Below are 21020 nucleotides of genomic sequence, written 5' to 3'. Positions count from 1 at the left end.
AAACATGAATGCAGTTTACAGTAATATCTATATATAATAGAAACACATACAAATTTAAAATCAGAAACCATCAACTTATATTTATGGAAAAATGTATTTTTAATGGCCAGCATAAACATGGTAGAATAACTGTTTTAAAAACAGGAAGCAGAGAACAGGAAGAAGATGGAGGGCTGTAAAAAGTGGAGATCCAAAGGATAGGTATTGGGGCCTGTGCTTTTTAACTTATTTATAAATTATCTAGAATTAGGGATGAGCAGTGAGGTAGCCAAATGATAACAAATTGTTCAGTTTGACAGAGGTCTATAAGACTGTACATGGTAAGAAGAAAGTAGATAAGTATAAGTTTTTCTCTCATAATACTGGAACCTGGAACTGAATGTTGAAAGGTTCAGGACAGACCAATGAAAGTACTTTTCACGCAGCATAGGAGAAGGAAAATTTGTGAAAATCATCTCTTTCTCCACTCCAATTTTTAGTTCATGGAAGTTCCACTGAATGAAAGAGCCTTCAAGCAAGACTCAAATGGATAGAACCCAATGTACTTAAAGATACTTAGCAGAACAGTCATAATTCAGAGCAGTGAGACAGGATAGGTGGATTCATGGCTTAAAATGGAGAAAGGTGAAACTTATAAGACCACCACCTGGTATACTCCACTAAGTCTGAAAGCAGAACAGCATAGCATCTGCTGCTAATCCCCGGAATAATTGGGGATAAAATAAGCCCTGAGCTGATGTATATTTGCAAAGGGCTTATCAATTACATAGGGCATTTAAGATGGAAACAAGCATTGTTATTTTAATTCCTTCTATTCTAATTTTTTTTATATACTTTTTCTTGAGTAGTTCCCCATCCCCATCCCCCCCTTTTTTGAAAAGATAAATGGACTACAAGAAGAGAGAGAGGGAGAATATTTTTAAGTGTTGTGGACTTAAAATCTGGAAAAATACATATTAAATAAGTTGAAGCAAGTTGAAGTGCAAGTTGGGAGAGTTTAGTAAGAAAATGAAACAAAATACTTCTTACCCAGCAACCAGCACATATTTTCCATCTGGTTGATCTTTTAACCTTTCCAGCAGGGACAGACGTACTTTGGCTTTGGTTTGGCCATAGATTTCAATTTCATCTGCAAGCAATCCTATCTCCCTAGCAAGGACATCAACAGCTTTTGGATTCTGTCCTCGGGAAATCTCAATATCACTGCAAAGGAAAACAAATTAGAGCCAGGAGATCTCTGTCAGCTTAGATGGTCATAAGGAAGGAGGAAGATGGCAGCAAAAAAATACTGAGAACAACAGAGTTACTATTGGCATGTCACGGTCCTCTCGTTCCTTCATTTTATTTTGTGAACCACCCTGAGATCTACGATGAAGAGCAGTATATAGATTTAATTAATAAATAATAAATAAAATTGCAAACTTACACTGCAATCTTATGCATGTATGTTTACTCGAAAGTAAGCCCTGTGGGGCTTCCTCCAAATAAATGTGCATATGCCTGAGGTAAAATAAGTTATAAAACATTAATACTACCATTTTGGAAATGTCTTACTATATAAAGGTAAAAGTACCCCTGCCTATCAGGGCCAGTCGTGACCGACTCTAGGGTTGCGCGCTCATCTCGCTCAAGAGGCCGGGAGCCGGCGCTGTCCGCAGACACTTCCGGGTCACGTGGCCAGCGTGACGAAGCTGCAGCTGGCGAGCCAGCACCAGCACTGCACACGGAAACGCCGTTTACCTTCCCGCTATAAAGCGGTCCCTATTTATCTACTTGCACTTAGGGGTGCTTTCGAACTGCTAGGTTGACAGGAGCTGGGACCGAACAATGGGAGCTCACCCTGCCGCGGGGATTCGAACTGCCGACCTTACAATCAGCAAGTCCTAGGCACTGAGGTTTTACCCACAGCGCCACCCGCGTCCCTGGTCTTACTATATAGAGGTGACTAAAACTAATTGTAAATGAAGGGCCAGAACTCAGTAGTAGCAATTATGGGGTGTGTGAAAGAGAGATGGGAAGAGTGAAAGAGAGAGAGAGGATGATGATAATGATTTATTAAATTTATATACTGATCTCAGAGAAAGAGAGAGAAGGAAGGAAGGAATTGAGGAAGGAAGGGGACTGAGTCTCTCTCTCTCTCTCTCTCTCTCTCTCTCACACACACACACACACACACACACACAAAATAATATTGTACTCTTTAGAAAAGCCCCTACAATGCTTTCACATTTCCTTAGGCATAAATCTCTTGGCTGATTGATATTTATAAAGGGAAACCCAGGGATTCATATATTTGAACTTGGGAGAGAGATGCTAACACACACACACACACACACACACACACACACACACACACACACTGTGCTGCTGCTCCCCCATTAGGTAGTATAACTGGGCAGATACAAAGCAGATACCTAACCAAACAAGGGGGAAATGCGATGGGGAGAACAACAAAATGCAAAAACGAGCCAAGGCAAGGATATTGTATCTGTGTCAAGCTTCACAGAGAGCATACTGTAGTCAGGATAATGTGAATCGTATCAGTTGTGCTCGACATAGATACAAAGAAGAGCTTTGCTTGTCTAGAAGATTACAAGGCAATCTTCCATTTTTAGAGGGCATCGGACTACTTTAAATGTAAATACTGCTGGGAGGAAAAAAGCTTCAAAGATTCACTAGAATGCTTCTCCATCTCTGCTACAAAATCATCTCAAGCCGTCTTCCCTTGCAGCAATCACTTTCATTCTGCCTGCCCTCAGCATGAGCTACTGCTATATGATGTTTCACATGAAAAAGCTGTGTGCTGGTAACAGCAGGATTCCAATGAACTGGTAGCAATAGATGGAATCATAATTGTTAACCTTCCAACACCAAATCCCTTCAGCTTGATACAGGGGGATTCATAAGGGCTCAAACTGGTAAATGCTGGATGGCCAAGGTGCGTTGGAAAAGCCCTGAGCACTCTTCCTTCCTGTCTCCTCAATGACAAACTCAACATATTATGAATACATTTAGCCCTGGCATATTTCAATTTAAAATATACATAGCTAGAAGGGGATGTAGCAAGCTGGACTGGGATCGTGGGGGCAAGGAAGCATTAAGCTTTTGCACCCTCCCTCCTCCCCCCCCCCCCCGGTTTGGAACTGCCTCCACACTTGGCATTCAAAATGGGAAGAAAGGCCCCATGGGTACCACTTGCTTTCTGCTTAGCACAGCTGGGGCCAGGTAAGGACTGAGTGACAGCACAAAAGCATCAGCAACAGTGTAACTTTGTTTTGGTCACCGTCACACTTCTTTACACAAGGCAAGATGCAGTTACGTCATGCACTGGCAAGCTCTTGGAAGTAGATATATTGCAAGTCAAGTATTTATGCCTAGCTGTTGCAGTCTGCAATGTTTGCCAGAGTGTTTTAGATAGCAAGTGTTACCAGATGTTAAATGCGTCAATGTATTCAAGAATAACTGCAATGTTCTCTTTCAGGATTCAGTCACCCCCACTATCCTCTGCACCGATAGACTGAAGTGAAAATGGACTGATGCCGCAGAGTTGGTTAAGCCAAGCAGGTATGTGCCTCATGGGAGCCCCATGCAAGAACATGATGGAAGCATAACAAATATGCAGAGAGCTTGCACCTACTTTAAGAATTTCATTATTGAGTATTTTGGGGAGGAAACCCTGCAGATGTTACAGTAATATCTTGGAAATACCTCTAATTAATACTCCGAGTTCAGAAAGAGCCTAACACAGATGTTCACAGTTTCAATTTGCATGTTGCTTTCTTGTCACTTTTCAATGAATGACTCATCTGTTTTACTATAATAAAGCATATTATTGAATGAGGATACAGTGGTGCCTCGCAAGACGAAATTAATCCGTTCCGCGAGTCTCTTCGTCTTGCGGTTTTTTCGTCTTGCGAAGCACGGCTATTAGCGGCTTAGCGGCTATTAGCGGCTTAGCGGCTATTAACGGCTTAGCGGCTTTAAGAAAAAGGAAACAAACTCGCAAGAACTCGCAAGACGTTTCGTCTTGCGAAGCAAGCCCATAGGGAAATTCGTCTTGCGGAACGACTCAAAAAACGGAAAACTCTTTCGTCTTGCGAGTTTTTCGTCTTGCGAGGCATTCGTCTTGCGAGGCACCATTGTACTTTATATCTTCCATCTGTCCACCAATGTTTCATTTGTGTGTAAAATAAACAGTTATGTAGTTCCAATAGCCAAACAGAAATCCTACAAATCATAAAATATTTACATGTATTTTAACCTAACCCATAACACAATATACACGTTGACCTAATTTAAGGGTTTTTGGTTTTTTTAATTGTCTCCTCCCTGCCCATTTTGGCATGCTGGAGAATGCATTTATTGGATCTGTGAAAATTTAAAGATATTGAATCTTTTTCCTATTGCCATCTGGAAATGTGCTGTTCTGTTAGAAGCCTCAAATGATAGAACTCAAATTGGTTGCGAGAACTTTAAACAAAACAAAACAAACAGCCCGAATACACACACACACAATATTAAGGCACATTAAAAAAAATTGGGGGGAGAAATCTTTAAAATGTTATTTTGTCAAAAAAATAATAAAGGCAATTTATGCACAACTCCTCTAGAGGTATGGGACAAATTATGAATACTCTCATCCATCACCACACAGGTGTGTATGCAAAGCCCTGACTTTGCTTCGATCCCACTTTGCCCCAGCAAGCTGTAGTGATGCTGGGGATCAGGAAGTCAGCTCCACTCCACCTCATAGCCACTACTGATGAACGGCAGCCTGAGCTTCTTAGAGGAAGGGATGAATTTTAAAAAACCCACTGGCTATTTAATAAATAAATAGTGTTGGCAAACAACTTACAAAACTGACCACTTGGGGGTCAGAAAAGCCTGGGCTTAGTTTAATACTTGAACCGCTTGTTTGAAAGCAGTGCCTTATGCTTCTTAACTTTGTACCCTACAAATAGTTTGCCATTGCTTTCATTTTTAACTTTCAATTCTTTGGTATTTTATTGTGATTTTATTGAATACTTAATATTCATTTTCAATCTATACCGTAAGTCACACTTACAATATTCCTGCATTTGCAGGCAGTTGGACCAGCTGACCTTCAGAATACCTTCCATCTCTACAAATTGTATGATTCTATGTAGCTGAAAAGTGGGATAGAAATAGTTTAAATACATACAAACATACCTGGGAACGGGCGAAAGGGGTTGCAGCTTTAAGCAGCGAAGATTCCAGCTCTTATACTGTTGGGTCTGTATCCACTGCTCACTGATCTTTACAAAGTTCTTTTTTGAAATTGAAAGGGGGGGAAAAGATTGTAATATACAGTTGGAAACCCATATTCTGTTTCTTACACTTTTCAAGTCCATTTCCTGTTTCATAAACTTTGAGGTATGAAGGAGGGTGATTTTGTTGCGGGAAATGCCTAATTAGGGATTGTGTTCCATGGGTTCCCTGTGTCCCACGCTGTACACTCCATCTGCCTTCTGGATTCTAAAATTAATTTTGCAATTGTGCATGCACAATTTGCCACTGTTTTCAGTTTGCAAATTTTTCCTTATAGATTGCTAATGCATATTACTAGTACATGTGCACATTGATTAATTCACAGTACAAAAAGAACTCCTGCTCATGAGCCTGTGGGACTGTCTTATTTTCTCTCTCTTATATTTCAAGAGCCAAAAAGGTAGTACATAGTCTTACAAACCTGCATGCACATTGCCATCGCCAGCTGACCTAAATCCTCACTCAGAGGGGAGTCACTGCTCCTAACTGACTGTTCGCCAGACGCATTTTGTCCTGCAAAATATTTTTTGAAAATAATCACATAAATTAATCGGGAAAGACAATTGGAACTATGCAGGGAGAAGATGACTTGACACCATTAGCAAAATTGTCAATAACTGTAAGGATTTTAATCCCTTCAGTATTTTCAGTTGGAAAGATCCTAAAAGTAGGAAAATGCCAAATATAAAGCAAGATTAATTGTACCTACCTGCAGGTTTTGTTCTCTACAGATGTGCACATATCAAAAGGAGTAACCACCAACATATGAAGCTACCTCAAGCAGCTGTCACACAGTAGCTATAATATATGCCTCACCCCTTCTAATAATATTTTTAGGAAGTTTGACAGAGAGTTTGCATAGTGCATCCCTAAAATTAACACTGACTAAGGAAAGAAGGTCCATTGCTATGGAAAGTTTCATAAAATGTTCAGAAGCCCTTACAATAAGTTGAGAAAAACATTATGAAAAAACAACTCATAGTCTTTTCCAATACATTTTTCATTGTCAATATTCCCCTATACAACACCAGACGTTGTACAACATTCTAGTGTAAATGTATTACATTTATGATCTACAGTATTCTGATTTCATTAAGATCACTTTCAGGCATCAGCTGATGCTGCAATCTTCAAATGATTTTTAAAAAGACATTGACTTTGTGATAACTTGCTCTCTGAGAAGATGAGCTTCTCCATTATCCAGTGACCACAGTGAATATGAAGTTACTACAGCACAGTATCAGTGAACCTGAATACCAAAACCAATAATTAACCTTAAGGAAATTCAAAGATAAATAGTTCTCTTTTGAAGCCCAAGATGACCAGAGAGGAAAAAATACATGCCTGGCTTGCATCAGCGGCCAATAGGAATGGCCACTTGGTACCCAGCAGCAAAGAATCAGCACCAGGATAACCATTTTGTTGAGCACAAATAATGCTGACCTGGAACTGTCCATTAAAGGTAAAGGTAAAGGTACCCCTGCCCGTACGGGCCAGTCGTGTCCGACTCTAGGGTTGTGCGCCCATCTCACTTAAGAGGCCGGGGGCCAGCGCTGTCCGGAGACACTTCCGGGTCACGTGGCCAGCGTGACGAAGCTGCTCTGGCGAGCCAGCACCAGCGCAGCACACGGAAACGCCATTTACCTTCCCGCTATAAAGTGGTCCCTATTTATCTACTTGCACTTAAGGGTGCTTTCGAACTGCTAGGTGGGCAGGAGCTGGGACCGAAAGACGGGAGCTCACCCTGCCGCGGGGATTCGAACCGCCAACCATGCGATCGGCAAGTCCTAGGCACTGAGGTTTTACCCACAGCGCCACCCGCGTCCCTGAACTGTCCATTAATTTCCTCTTAAACATTCATAATTCCATGCTTTTACCACCATTTCCAGTATCATTTAGTCAGTCATTCTATCTATCTATTTATAAACTGCTTAATGTTTTAAAAATCTCTGAGCGGTGTGAGTCCAGTTCTTTTATGCCACTATGAAATTAGTTAATACAACAGGGAGGGTTAACAATTTTGCATACAAGAAGAAAAAACAATTAAATGAACAATTAACTGTTCACTTTCAAGTGTATGTGGTGAATGAGTTACCAGTATAAGGAGGTTACTGTGGTTTTACCACATCACAGCTATATAATTTCTATAGCTCTTACCTTTCATGCAAGGAACTAACATATAGCAAAATATAAAATAGCATCAAATAAAAAAGCTGGAGTCAACAAAAAGAAATGACAAATTTGTTCAATGGTAACTTTTTACTCCAAGCAGCATTTTCACTGTTATGGTCTTACAGACTATAAGCAGGGCATTCTTATAGAATGAAATAACACCAGGCAACTTTTTAAAACATAAAATAAGAAAGAATTTAATATACATATAAAAATTAAAAGGAAAGGAAAGGAAGCATGCAGATTCTTTGGTGCTATGGTTTCTGTCAGGTAAAAGCAATAGGTGCATCAATAACTACATTGCAATTAAACTATGCACATTCTTTCTATCAGAGGTATGTGTTTAATACAGATGCACACATTTAATACATATACTTTCCCCCATAAAACAATAAATATATATTTAAAAACAATAAATAAGCAGAGTGCTTCTGCTGTTCTTCCCAGGCTATTCCAGGATACAGCCTATTACAAAAACATATGCCCCAAGGCACACAGACATTGTGCAGGCAGTAAACAAAATATATTTCTTTTATTAAAATCTTGTGACTCCTCTTTTTTTACCCCTGTATGTTCGTTCTGACACTGAAATATGTAGGTAAACATTCATGTGTGTCATTGGCAGGCACAATCTGTACTGGCACAGTACAGACTGCACTTGTGAGTTGATCCTGACACTTTAAGTTTTCTGTACCAACCGAAAACTGATAGGGATAAGGTGGAAGAAGGGATAAAAATATGAGTGGACACAAATACATTAACTATTCAACACTGCACAGCTTGAAAGGAACTCACCCCATAAAATGTCACGTGAACAATCCACACTGGTCATCTCAGGTTTCATCCAAGTAGCTGGAATCTCTTTAGGTTTGGCACTACCCACTATCACCATATCAGCATCATGAAGCTAGGAGATGGGCATGGAGAGAAATGTCGTACAAATAAAGCATTAGCTAACAATAAAATGTACTAGATTGTGTTGTCAGATTGACACCTAACATGCTGTGTGGCTGCTATGCTTAACCCACTGTGATCAGGGAGGGAATTTCTGGTGAATCCTCCTCTTCCTGGCCCTACAGCCTCCCAAAATCCACTCCACAGGGAACAAATGTTCAGTCCAAGAATAAATTATTCACCTCTTCCACCTGGCAAGATTTTTAGTGTACCAATGCAACGGCTCCAACAGTTCCCCACATTGCAGATGTTCTGAGGCAAGGTATGTCCTTCATCAAAATTAATGCAAGCAAATGTGCCACTTGTAGACAAAGAATTGTTTGGCAGATGCTTGAGTGGATGTGAAACAATCTCAATGGGACTCAGATGGTGTCATTGTTTTAGGGACATTGTTTTCCCCCGTATGATTTAAACGGAGTGAATGTGTTCAAAATTATAAGAATTAGAAAGGTATATCCAGCACACTTAAATGTAACACTAAATTGGAGGTGGAAAGACCAATTCAATAATCAAGTTCATCTCCTTGCAAATGCACCATATGGTTTCTAAACAGACAGTGAACTCAATACAAAACAGATGCTACATATAATTGCAGCCAAATACTATTGAAGATGCAGAGAAGTGCTCACATAGTTCCCAAGGCTAACTAGTTATGTTGTAAAATGAGGTTTGAGAAATGATTATTGAAATCACACGACAAAGAATGAAGAAATGTCATATGAAACAATCACTTAGGCGAAGATCTCCAAAGACTCACTCTCAAAAGCGTAACCCATTCTAGCTGGCATTTTCTTCCTCCAATCTGGGGGAGATTAACACCAACAAATACTTTGAAACTTTAGCTTGTAGCAGCCCACAAGCTAATTTCAACGAGCTTTTTTATTGATGTAGGCTTAGAAGACCCACCCATTCCCCAGATAAAAAAACTAAACCCTAAAATAACAGTAATACAAGCACTTTACGCCAAAATATAATGATAACGTAACTGCAAATGTCACACAATTGGAAACCCTGCTTATGAAGAGATCAGCATAAATATTACTTTTCCCTGCAGTTGGAATCAATATCTACAAAATTACACCAGAACACCCCACTACCAAATTAAAAAGGTATAGTTAAGATATTAATGGGTTGTATGGGGTGTTAGGGGAGGGGTAGTATCTCTGGTGGGGGACACGTGCTCCTCCTGGGGTAGTTTGCTCACTTTTGGCTCCCACCGTGCACTCACCTGTGGCTCCTAGAAGCCGTCAGCATGTGACAGCGGCCACACCCCAGGCAAGTCTTCCAACTGGCCAGCTAAACCCGGCAAGGGTAGCTGATGAGCCTCAAACTCTGGGTGAGTTAGGGACTTCTCCTGCCTGCAAAGACAGGCTCTGGAGGATTGAGCAGATGTGACCAATAGTGAGTCCAATGGTCAAGAAGGGGGGTTTCCGCATGTGCTGTAGAGGGAAGTGAGGGACAGAAGGGGCACATCAACCTGGAAAGGTAGCCCCTCTAGGAGAAGGAAAACTCTGATCCTAAACCTCCACCACCTTGCAGGATATCTTTGGGAGAAGAAAAGGCTGAGGAGCAAACCCTACCCAAATCCAATTTATGTTGGTGTTCATAGTATACATGCAGCTTGGCAAGTGAGCAATTAGTGTTTTGACTACAGGCTAGGGAGACAGAGCACGGCAGAAATTTGCCTGGAGATAAGAGGACCTAGTAACAGCTCGGTGATTGGCTGAGGTCTCTCATATTGGCAGCATGACCTATGACATCCTTTGGCTAGTTAGGAGTATTCTGGAGTGCTTGGAGAGTGATGAAGTTCGTGTCTGTATATAGTAACTTGTATATAGCTTGTGAGTTTACTGCCGTATATAATAAACTACAAAATCAAGTTACTAGTCGTCAGCTTTGTTCCTGATCATCGTCCTGACTGAGCAGTCTCCATTGTTGCCTAGGAAAAGCTGCACTACTCTGCTAAGTTGTGCATCACTGAAGAAGTTAAGAGGTGAAGAGACTGGTCCTAGCAGCATGCGAAGGGACTTCAGAAAGTGCTCACAGGCTTCGGAGTTTTAACAGTCTTGTAAGCCTCCTTCAAGCAACTCCTGCAGCCCAGCTGGTGCCAAACATATTGCTCTGCTTTCCTTTTTGGACCACAGGAGAGAAAGCCGAGAGGGGGGTCATGTTGTCTGGGCAGCCCAGGACCTCTTTACACACTGCCCAGGCTGGAGCCTGGGCAGGTCACTTTGGTGCTTCTACAGCAATGGTTTGACTTCACCCCGAAAGGTGCACTCCATTGTCTCAGGCGACAAATGAATGCCCACAACAATGGGCGCAATAAGGGCAGGTGTATAATTTCAATTTAATTTTCTCTCCAAAAGGAATACATTATGTATGTTTGTCAAATAGCACTTCCCCTGCTAGTAAAAGGGTAAGAGCACATGAGTCAATGCCATGGAAAATTATTGTTATTACAAGGCAATATCTAACAGTGACTTTGTGTTCTGCTTTTGCAAAAGCAAAGCAGAGTCTACTCTATAGGATCTCAGTCTTTGCCATCACCTGCTATCACATCATACTTTTCATAAACATATAAGGTTATTTTTCTACCAACAGGATTATTGAAAATCAGTTTGCTTCAGGAACACAGTTCATCATCCCCTCCCTCCCAAGGCCAGCTGAATGAATCATTGATTTTTGATTCAGGAAGCACAAATTTAAATATTCCCTGGCGTTATGTGATTGAAGTATCTGAAAAGCAAATGTTGTCCAAACAGTGCAGTGTCTGCAAGTTTTCTACATAAATTTTAAGAGATAATAGGCAAGCACATCTTACCTAAAACATTTGCTATTAAATGTCTCCCTTCTTAATCAAACACACATTTATGATGAATTGGCATTTAATAAACAGTTGTTCTTTGTATTTAGCCAACTCTGATCAAGTAAGAATTCCGGGGGGGGGGGGGGGGGAACGACCTGAACACTCCTCCTCTGTTTAAAGACCATGCAAGCCTTAAGGCAGCTGTGCCAAGACAAATGGTCATAACTAAAATCAAGTTGATCTGTAAGTTAAAGAAATATGACTTGGGTGTCCACTCCACCAAAATCAAAGGAAATGAAGAGAAATAAAATAAAATGATAGATGGCTACAAAATAATCTCAAGGCCAAATTACACATTAGATCTGTGATAGAATCTTTCATTGTTCCCCTTCTTCTTTAAGGCAGTCACAAGGGCCTCCAAATTTGATCACAACAATGGGAGAGTTTTAAGCTTTTCTCCTGCACTGTTTCTCTGACCTAAGTACTCCCCCCAATGAAAGCTGCTTTTCCTTGTGGTGGGGGGATATCCCGGTAATCCAATCTTGTTGAAGGTGGATAATTGCCAAGTAAACTTTTTCAAATATGTATTTTCACATTGCATTTTTTGCTGATGCTCTGTCTTTGGAGGCCAGCAGAGATTTAACATTTGCTCATCCCTGCAAGAGCACACAGTCCATTTTTCCAGCACTACAACTTTCCAGCTCACATTTGGCACTAGTCATGGTTAATGCTCACTATATTTGCTGTTAAGCAAGACTGAGAAGCAAACTGGTTTCAAAACCCAACAGCTGACAGGAATGGTGCTTGTAATCTGACAGTGTACTCTTGAACGATTCTTAAAGGATTGAGAACACACAAGGATTGTGTGTACTGGAGCTTGTGAAGCTTGCAAATACTCTTGGCACTTGTGAAGCTTGCAAATACTCTTGGCACTCTTCTAGTAAACCCTCAAGCTTTGTTATTCTAAAGAGCACTAAACTCACACAGGTTATAGAACAATGTGGGAGAACAATTCACAATGTGGGACCAATGTAGCTAATATTTTTTTTTAAAAAACTGTTTTATAGATTTATAGCACTACTTCTTAATAGGATAGGATGATAATTCTCATTTCCCTTCAATATATGCAAACCATTCTAATGGTTTACAGTGGTACCTTGGTTCTCAAACTTAATCCATTCTGGGAGTCCGTTCTACTCCCAAAACCCTTCAAAAACCAAGGTGCAGCTTCCGATTGGCTGCAGGAGCTTCCTACACTCAAGTGGAAGCCACATCAGACATTCAGAGAGAGAAAGAGAGAGAGATTATATTATATAAACACATACATACACAAGCAAGCAGTGCACTTCCCAAGTAGATTTTCAGGCAACAGCAAACTGGATTAAATTGCAAAATTAATTGGCAAGTCACAGACTTTCTGCTACCTGATTCTTGAATTTTGTCTTCCCATCAAAATTAAGTTGTAGGATTTTTCAGAAAATTTACTATGATTATGAGAAAGCATTTGGACAGAAATAGTTGTTTTCATAATAAAAATAATAAGATAAAGGAGAATGGGAGTGATTGCAATTTATTCCCTGGATGGTCTGTTTGAATTAATGAGGATTCCTCTATATGAGTCGTACAACCTATTGGTTTTTTAAAAAAATGCAGTTGCACAAAAAATGGACACAAAATTCAAAAATGAAATATCAATAAAACTGTATGGTGTAAGGGAAAATAAGACAAAGTCAAAATCTCTAAAATCAGAGAGGCTGTTTCACCATTGTGGATGAAGTTTATGCTTTTTTAACTTCTGTCCATCACTTAAAGCATGTAAAATGTTGCTGTAACATCAACAGCTGTAAAAACAGTGCCTTGCCAAAGGAGAAATGTGTTAGCATCACAGCTGCTTTGCTTAGGGAAAACATACTTTGCGTTTTGAGTATTGAATCCAAAAGATGAACTGCGAAGTCCAAAAGATGAACTCCCATGTAAAACTTTTTTACTTGGCTTGACTTGGCTGCCACCTTCTGGGAATGTCTATGAAGCATTGGGAAACTTGAGCACAGAATATAAAGATGACGAGCAAGCTGTCAAGTTATAAATAATTCAACATGAGCACACTGAAATACCAGCAAAATAACATGAAGCAACAAACATCAGCAATCAGTCAAATTAAATATAAAACACTCTAAAGAGCATGGCAGTGGTGGGAAATTTCAGAAATGGCTTTTATGCATTTATGATTAGTTCCACGGTCAACAGAATTCTGCCAGTAGGATAAAGCAGGGGCAAAATTAGGCTTTATTTCACCCAGCTCAACAACGCAGTTTGGCACACACCCTCCCCCCCACATCTGTGTACACACACAAACAGAGGATGGAAGCCTCAATGGCGCCCCTCTGGAGGCTTCACCCGGGGCAAAAATCCCAGCTAGCTCCCCTGTAGCTATGGCTCTGAATAAAGGGAATATGTGCTTCTATCCCAAAGCCTGTTACAATTTTTCTCCCTCCCTCCTTCCCTGACTTTACACAGACTGAAATCAAGAGCAGATCTTAGGCTCACATGCTTCCACCACCTCTGACCACGCATAGATTGCAACACAACAAACTTGTCCTTCCCATGCTTATCTGAACACAGGGTCTCCTCCAACTCTGGATATTAAAACCCCTCTTTTATAGCAATTTGAACATGCAGGTTGAGGAGAGCGCCCATGCTTAGAAATTTATTGTGCTGCCTGGATCAGAAGTTATATTTATAAGGAAAGGCAGGAGAGTATGTGGGAAGGCTAGAGAACATGAAACTTGTTCTAAGTATCACTATGTGTAGAGGATAGGAAAGAAACCAAACAGGTCATTGTGCTAAGGAATGCAAAGAAAAATAAATGAGTGAAGTTTATTTAGCAAAAGTTCTTGGAAAATATGTATAAATATATATCACACACAGTATATAAAAATACATAAACCTGGGGTCTTGCTAAGTAGTAAACGTGAGAAAAAGTATGAAGCATTTGGTATATTTACCATGGTCTCAAGCTGTTTCATTTTCCACATGCAACTCATAGTCACGACCCCTTTTCTTTGAAGAAGGCACTGCAAAGAGACTTCTAAAGGTCCTTGAACTCCCAAAAGTAACACCTTTTTTCCATCTAGGGTAGTATGTGCTGGATAGGAGAAGATAACAGTTGCTCCAATTAGCTACACTGCTAGCAAACTGTACTGGGGAAACAAGTGAACTACAGACATTAATACAGAAGCTTGCCCCCTTCCCCCTGCCCCGCAATAATCTCTCATATGGAAAATGTTACAATTTAAAAACCTTGAATAGGGCAGCATTATGCTCCGGAAACTTTTCTGATGACCAAGACCATCATGCAAGCAGGACAGAAAGATATTTTATCAACTCTGACAGATTAATGGACAGAAGAAAGTTTCATGTATTCATAAAATGAATGACAGTCTTGGCTTGAGTAGCAGAGACGTTGATGGCATCTTGCTAAATTAAATAAGCTTGCATATGTTGCTAATCTAGGTAAAGGTAAAGGGACCCCGACCGTTAGGTCCAGTTGCGGACGACTCTGGGGTTGCGGCGCTCATCTCACTTTACTGGCCGAGAGAGCCGGCGTACAGCTTCCGGGTCATGTGGCCAGCATGACTAAGCTGCTTCTGGCGAACCAGAGCAGCGCACAGAAACGCCGTTTACCTTCCCACCAGAGCGGTACCTATTTATCTACTTGCACTTCGTGCTTTCGAACTGCTAGGTTGGCAGGAGCTGGGGCCGAACAACGGGAGCTCACCTCATCGGGGGGATTCAAGCTGCTGACCTTCTGATCAGCAAGCCCTAGGCTCTGTGGTTTAACTCACAGCGCCACCCATTGCTAATCTATCCAGTTTTAATTAGATCCAGATCCACACAGACTCAAATGCATCTGACATTCCTTTGCTTACACACCTTGCCGACAAAGCCGTTTCCCTTCCCAGGGAAACAAAGTTGTGGGCTGGTTGCGAGCTAGCCCCATGCGCGGAGGACATAGCTAGTCCCTGCGTCATAGGGAGTCCCCGGCCATGTCACCCTTAGGCCGACCAATTCGGTCGACCAGGGGGTGTGGCTTGCTCCATTTAAGCAGCCCGCGGCCGGGAACTCGCCCCTTTTTCCTGGTTCCCGCTCACATTGTTCTTCAGCATAAATTGACATCTGAGGTCATTCCATCAACTCTCTCCTTTAACTTTCCATAACCCCAGTGACAAAACATAATACCTTCCTTCCTATTTGCAATTGCGGGGTGGGCTTTAGGAAATCTAGTTCCTCTTTCCGCCTTCTATCATAACCATATGCATTATGAGTTATTAACATACCATATTCAGAAAGTAATAAATAAATAAATTTTGAAATGTGAGTAAATGCCCACTGCGGTGTTCCACACCAGCAAATGTCACTTCAGTAACTGCAACCCCTAGAAATCTCAGTCACCTCAGTAACTGACCACTATAAACCTTTTGCTGCAACTTGTCCTACTTCTGCGATTTCACCAGGCATTGCTCACACACTTGTGAGGATATTTTTACAACCACAAGGCCCCAAAACCTGCTTTAAAATGCCACAACTGAAGTAGACATTCTTAGGAACCTGAATTCTCTGGCCAATTAATTACACATTTCATGGTTTTTCTGCATTTCCACAGTTAAAGCAACCAGAAGGCTTTGCTAATAGGTTAATGTAGGTCTATATACATATCATATTATGATGGCCTTGCATGGTAGAGTCACTGTTTTTCAAGGGAGAAACCATTATCTGACCTGGCCAGATTAGTCACTGCATGGCTGAACTAGCATGTGAACATATTAAGCACTGTGGCTGAATATAATAAATAACAAACAATTACTTGTACCTAGTTTTTCCAGAAGCTTGACCACAGCACTAGCAGTGGGGGGAATCACACATCCATGCATGTCTCCATGCACCAACCTTGCCAAGTTAAAATCTGTTACTCTGCAATTAAAAATATAGAGGGGGGAGAGAGAGTATGTGAGAGACAGCATGTGTATGTAAAATATAGAAATAAATGCTCATTTATTAACACACACAAACTATAATGGGGTGGTGTAAGCTAGAGTACATGCTCATGAAAACTATAGCTGTATTAACCCATTTTCTCTCTGCAGCAGTGTAGCTGCATCCACTGAATGTGCATAAATGCTTCCACTATATTTTGGAATTGCCAGTACCAATTTGGTTTGAAACAGAACATCACTTCCAGAGAAACTTTGTCCCCTTGCCTCTCAATAGTTAATAAAATTCTCACTTCCTCATCTGTTACAAATTAAGTATCTGCTTATACTCAGGTCAGTTCTCCTGGATTTTTTTCAAAGTAAATGAAATGAATAATAGCTTTGAATAATATCTTAGGCAATTAGACTCCATAAAGGCTAAAAACAAGAAAGTAGATCACAATTTGTCAGGCCAAACTGGAACATACTTAAATTAAATCCTTTATCTATCAAAGCCAAATTAATGGATGCCGTATATATTTTGCTGTCAAATTATTTTAAAAATTAGGAACTGGGAATTATGCCTAGGCTAGGATAAGGATTAAATTAAAACCCACTTTCTTTTGTTTTAAGAGAACAGTCAGCCGTGTTGATGCTCGAAGGCATGCATTTACAGCTGTTGCAAACTAGGTGGGTGGGTGGCACCTCAGAGAGGGCTGGGTGTGGTCTAGAAAACATATAGGTTTGGTTCGTACATTAAGAGAAATATACTCATTGACTGCATTCACATGTCACAGTAACCCAATGATAAACAGTTCACCATGAATGCAGAGATTATGCCCACTTTGTTCCCCCTTGCTAATGAGCAGGCATCGCAAACCATAATCCTTGGCTTAGCACTACATTTGGACTGAGCCATCATGGTTTATTTCACTTCCACAAACCACAATGGTCAAGCCAAGAACTAACTTTGGCTTCAGAACATAGTTCAGTGCAAAACAAATCACAAACTCCAGTTTGGATGTAATGATAAGTCAAGGATCATGGTTTGTTGCTAGAACAGGAGCAATCTCCGCATTCACAGCAAACCATTAACCATGACATACACTGACATGCTAATACTGTATGCACTTCAATCCACACATTCAGTCATTTGTCATTTTTGATACAGATTATTACAAATGTATTAAAAACGAAATGAAGTACGCAAAGTTAATAAATATTTTTGACTGCAGGGGGAGTGGGGAATCACAAGTCATCTCCCCTCCCTTTCACTGGTGGCAGCAACATCTGGATCCAAGCCCATATGAATCCACATTTTCTGGAGACTGAATAGCATTTAACTTGCCCATTCACATCTTTCTCTGGTTTCACAGCATTCAGTATTTTGCTTGTGTATGACTCTTTACTGAGGCGAAGGAGAAGACCATGAATTTTAGGATTCTCATTGAGCTTTACAATTTCATCTATAACCTAGAAAATAATACAAGGTTAAGAAATCAGGATTTAAAAATGATCAGCTTGAAGGACATTATCAAATATTAGAATTTTAATATATAATGAAAATTGGATCATTGATAAATGGAATCAGACATGATGTTTCGCTTGCAGAAACTGAAAGAATATAGCAAAAGTACACTCACTATTATGATCATGTGTTGCTGTAAAAGTCCACCTTTGGGCACTTGAACACTGTTCTATCATTCAGAGCAATGAAATGTATGCTAACTGCTACATCCCACAGTACAGTTGTGAGTCAGTACGATATTAGTCTAAAGATACCACAATAGGCTGAAGATGGGTGGGAGCTGGTCAAGTAGGGGATCACAGCACAGACACAGATATACAGTATTTCTCAGAACTAGAAGGAACCCGCAACAACCCACAAGGGAAGGACATGGTCGCAGGCCAACTGCAAATTTATTATTTGAAACATGCCATTTATTAAGTGAAAACAAGACAACAAATATAAAAACATCATCATGGCATGGAAGAATGTCGAATGTATAATGCTTCCAAAATGCGGGCATACAATTTTAAGAGAGTGGATTATTTTTACCACATAGGCAAATGTCTTCTATTTGTTCTGTGGAATTTTCTGAACAATACATGGAGAAGAAGCTTGTCCCATGGTCAGTGGGAACAGGGTGCCTCATGAAAGCAGCTCTAGCAATAGCTCTAGGAAGGGGAAATAGGTTTCTAACACTAACATCAAGATAAGGTGGTAGGATTGGTAGGGGTGGCAACCTCCCCTCCACCCACTCTGCCTCCTCTCCTCCCACCTTCTTTGTAGCTCCTGCTACCACCACTAGCTGTTTCTGCTTCTCTCCCTCAAACCCCCATCAGCACAATGTCTCTCCTTTCTCACAGCATGAGACACTGTGGGATGACAAGGCAAGACAGCCACAAAGAGCTTTGTAGAAGTTTTACATTCCTCTCCATTGTTAGAAGATCTGTTGATATTGAAGTGTAGGTATTGACAGCTACTTAGGTAGGAATACTGTAATGACCGCAGACTGAAAGCTCGTCCTTATTAATATTCTATTGGTAATGGTCTTACTATGCAATATAACATACTGTAACTAAACATAGCAGATTTCTTATTGAAATAATGTCTGGGTGAGAAACCTGCAATCAAACAGCAGGCAGCCCTCAACAGTACACAGCTCAAGTTTTCGGAGATAATGTAAATCTGTAGGCAAATGCAGTACATAATATATTATTAACAGGGGTGAGTTGAGGACTGAAGACTATCAATCTCAACTTTGAATTCCTTTGTTATTTTTAGAAAGAGTCATGCTATCCTTAACTACTTCAACGGGACTAAACAGGTAATCAACAAGACTCCAACTCATGCCTACTCAGAAGTATGTTCTACTGAATACAATGGGTCTTACTCCTAGGTAACTGGGGTTACCTCTGAGTAAACCTTCCTTAGGAATAAGAGACTGCTGTTATCGTGTCCTGTTTTTAGGCTTCCCAAATGCAGGGCTGTTCTTATGGGTATTCAGTTGCAAAACTAAGTGTAAACAAAAAAATTCCTTCCAGTAGCACCTTAAAGACCAACTAAGTTAGTTCTTGGTATGAGCTTTCGTGTGCAAGCACACTTCTTCAGATACACAGTGTATCTGAAGAAGTGTGCTTGCACACGAAAGCTCATACCAAGAACTAACTTAGTTGGTCTTTAAGGTGCTACTGGAAGGAATTTTTTTGTTTTGACTATGGCAGACCAACACGGCTACCTATCTGTAACTAAAACTAAGTGTACTTACTCACAAGGATGTAGTCCTCTGCACAGTTACACTGAAGTACACCCTACTGAACTTGTGGACTTTTTTCTCAGATGCATAGACTCAGGCAGGACACTTCAATGATATTTGCTTTGGATCATAATATTAGGCAGTTTACAGGCATGTACCATAGGCAGTGCTTGGGGGGGAAAACACACATATAAAGATTTTTTCTTGTATTTCAAGAAGCACCACTGGAAGGAGGTGGGCAGAAGCATTTTGCGGCCCCTTCTTCTCCTGTCAGCCCTTCAAATCCCCCAAGAAGCAGATGAGTAACTATATAACCTTTAAAAAATATCTGAAGGCAGATCTGCATAGGGAAGCTTTTTAATGTTTAATGTTTTGGTATGTTTTTATATAAGTTGGAAGCCACCCAAAGTGGCTGGGGCAACCCAGTCAGATGGATGAGGTACATATAAATTGTTGTTGTTGTTGTTGTTTGTTAAGCCTCCTGAATGTGATGGGCTATGATGCAGAGGGAATAAGAGGAAAGTGAGAGATCCTCTCATGGAAGGTGCCTCTACATAAATTCTCAGCAAGCCTTCCCACACCACAGCCCAGCCCAGCTCATCCAGGAGGACCCTCAAACTTCAGGTAAAGCCTTTGGAAGCTGCTGGGGGAAAGGAGAGGTAGGAAAGCCAACAACCCTTTTCTATGAGCTTTTTTCTTAATTCAGTCAATTAGCCATTTAGCACTACTGCATCAGGGAAAGCCCTAAATTCATAAATTATTACCTCATGTTCAGTATAGCTGCGAGGGAGACAAATATGAACAAGGTTCAGGCCAATCTGCAAAGAAAAATGGGAAATTTTTTTTTTGCTATAAAGCCCAATAATTTCTCACTTTAATTTGGAAGAAACAAGTATTTCCATACTCTCACCTCTTCTGCAATGTTTTTGATAATTTCTTGCCCCAGATCATCATCGCCAATCTTGAAGGGATTAAAGAAAAGTAAAAAGAGAACTGTAACAAGTTAGGAATGGTGTCAAAGAAAATGAGACTGTAAACAATTTGTAACTCGAGAAAAAATTGCAGTCAATACTTGATCAGAAATTTGCAACTGGGTAAGAAATATGATTTACTGAACTGAATGGAAACGGTGAGTTTCTTAACATTACCAGGAGTATGTTGCACAATCAAGCACCTTGGGCAAAGTTTTGGCACTGAGTAGCTTGGCCTTGCAACCCCTATTCCCAGTTGTTATGCTTGCACATTCTTGTGGTTATATAGAAGTGAAGCAATCCCTGACAAGATAAAAATGGAAACATACTAGCTTGGCTTCCCAGAGCACTCCATAGAAAATTAGAGCACTGGGAAGCAGTACAGAGGATTATAGTGTTTGGTATGTTTTCCGGATGCCAGCAGCCTTACTGCAAGAAGTCACATCGGTGGGTTGCTTCGTACAGAACAGTTATTTAGTTATCAAATCCAGCTTTGAGTAAGAAACCAATGTTTTAATTGGGACTACTCTTGCACCATCAGCCCAATTTATCTCATATCAGGTTGTTGGAAAGATAAAAATGAGATAGGCCACGTATT

General features: G+C 40.5%; 1 protein-coding gene across 1 annotated transcript in view; it reads right to left on the bottom strand.

Annotated features, from left to right (window-relative positions):
- The window catches only part of LOC308473095 (monofunctional C1-tetrahydrofolate synthase, mitochondrial-like), a 70427-nt gene that overhangs the window by 45032 nt on the left and 4375 nt on the right, over positions 1-21020 (bottom strand). Inside the window, exons 3-11 of the mRNA XM_080998367.1 lie at positions 20362-20412; positions 20216-20269; positions 17540-17664; positions 16092-16192; positions 14227-14366; positions 8257-8368; positions 5711-5802; positions 5191-5288; positions 1030-1203 (exon numbers count right to left, since the gene is read on the bottom strand). Of these exons, the coding sequence (XP_080854493.1) occupies positions 1030-1203; positions 5191-5288; positions 5711-5802; positions 8257-8368; positions 14227-14366; positions 16092-16192; positions 17540-17664; positions 20216-20269; positions 20362-20412 (947 nt within the window). The remainder of the gene's footprint in view (positions 1-1029; positions 1204-5190; positions 5289-5710; positions 5803-8256; positions 8369-14226; positions 14367-16091; positions 16193-17539; positions 17665-20215; positions 20270-20361; positions 20413-21020) is intronic.

Source organism: Podarcis pityusensis (assembly GCF_964106645.2).
Source record: "Podarcis pityusensis genome assembly, chromosome: 3".
In the NCBI taxonomy this organism is placed as follows: Eukaryota; Metazoa; Chordata; class Lepidosauria; order Squamata; family Lacertidae; genus Podarcis; species Podarcis pityusensis.
This window is presented reverse-complemented; position numbering and strand designations above follow the sequence as displayed.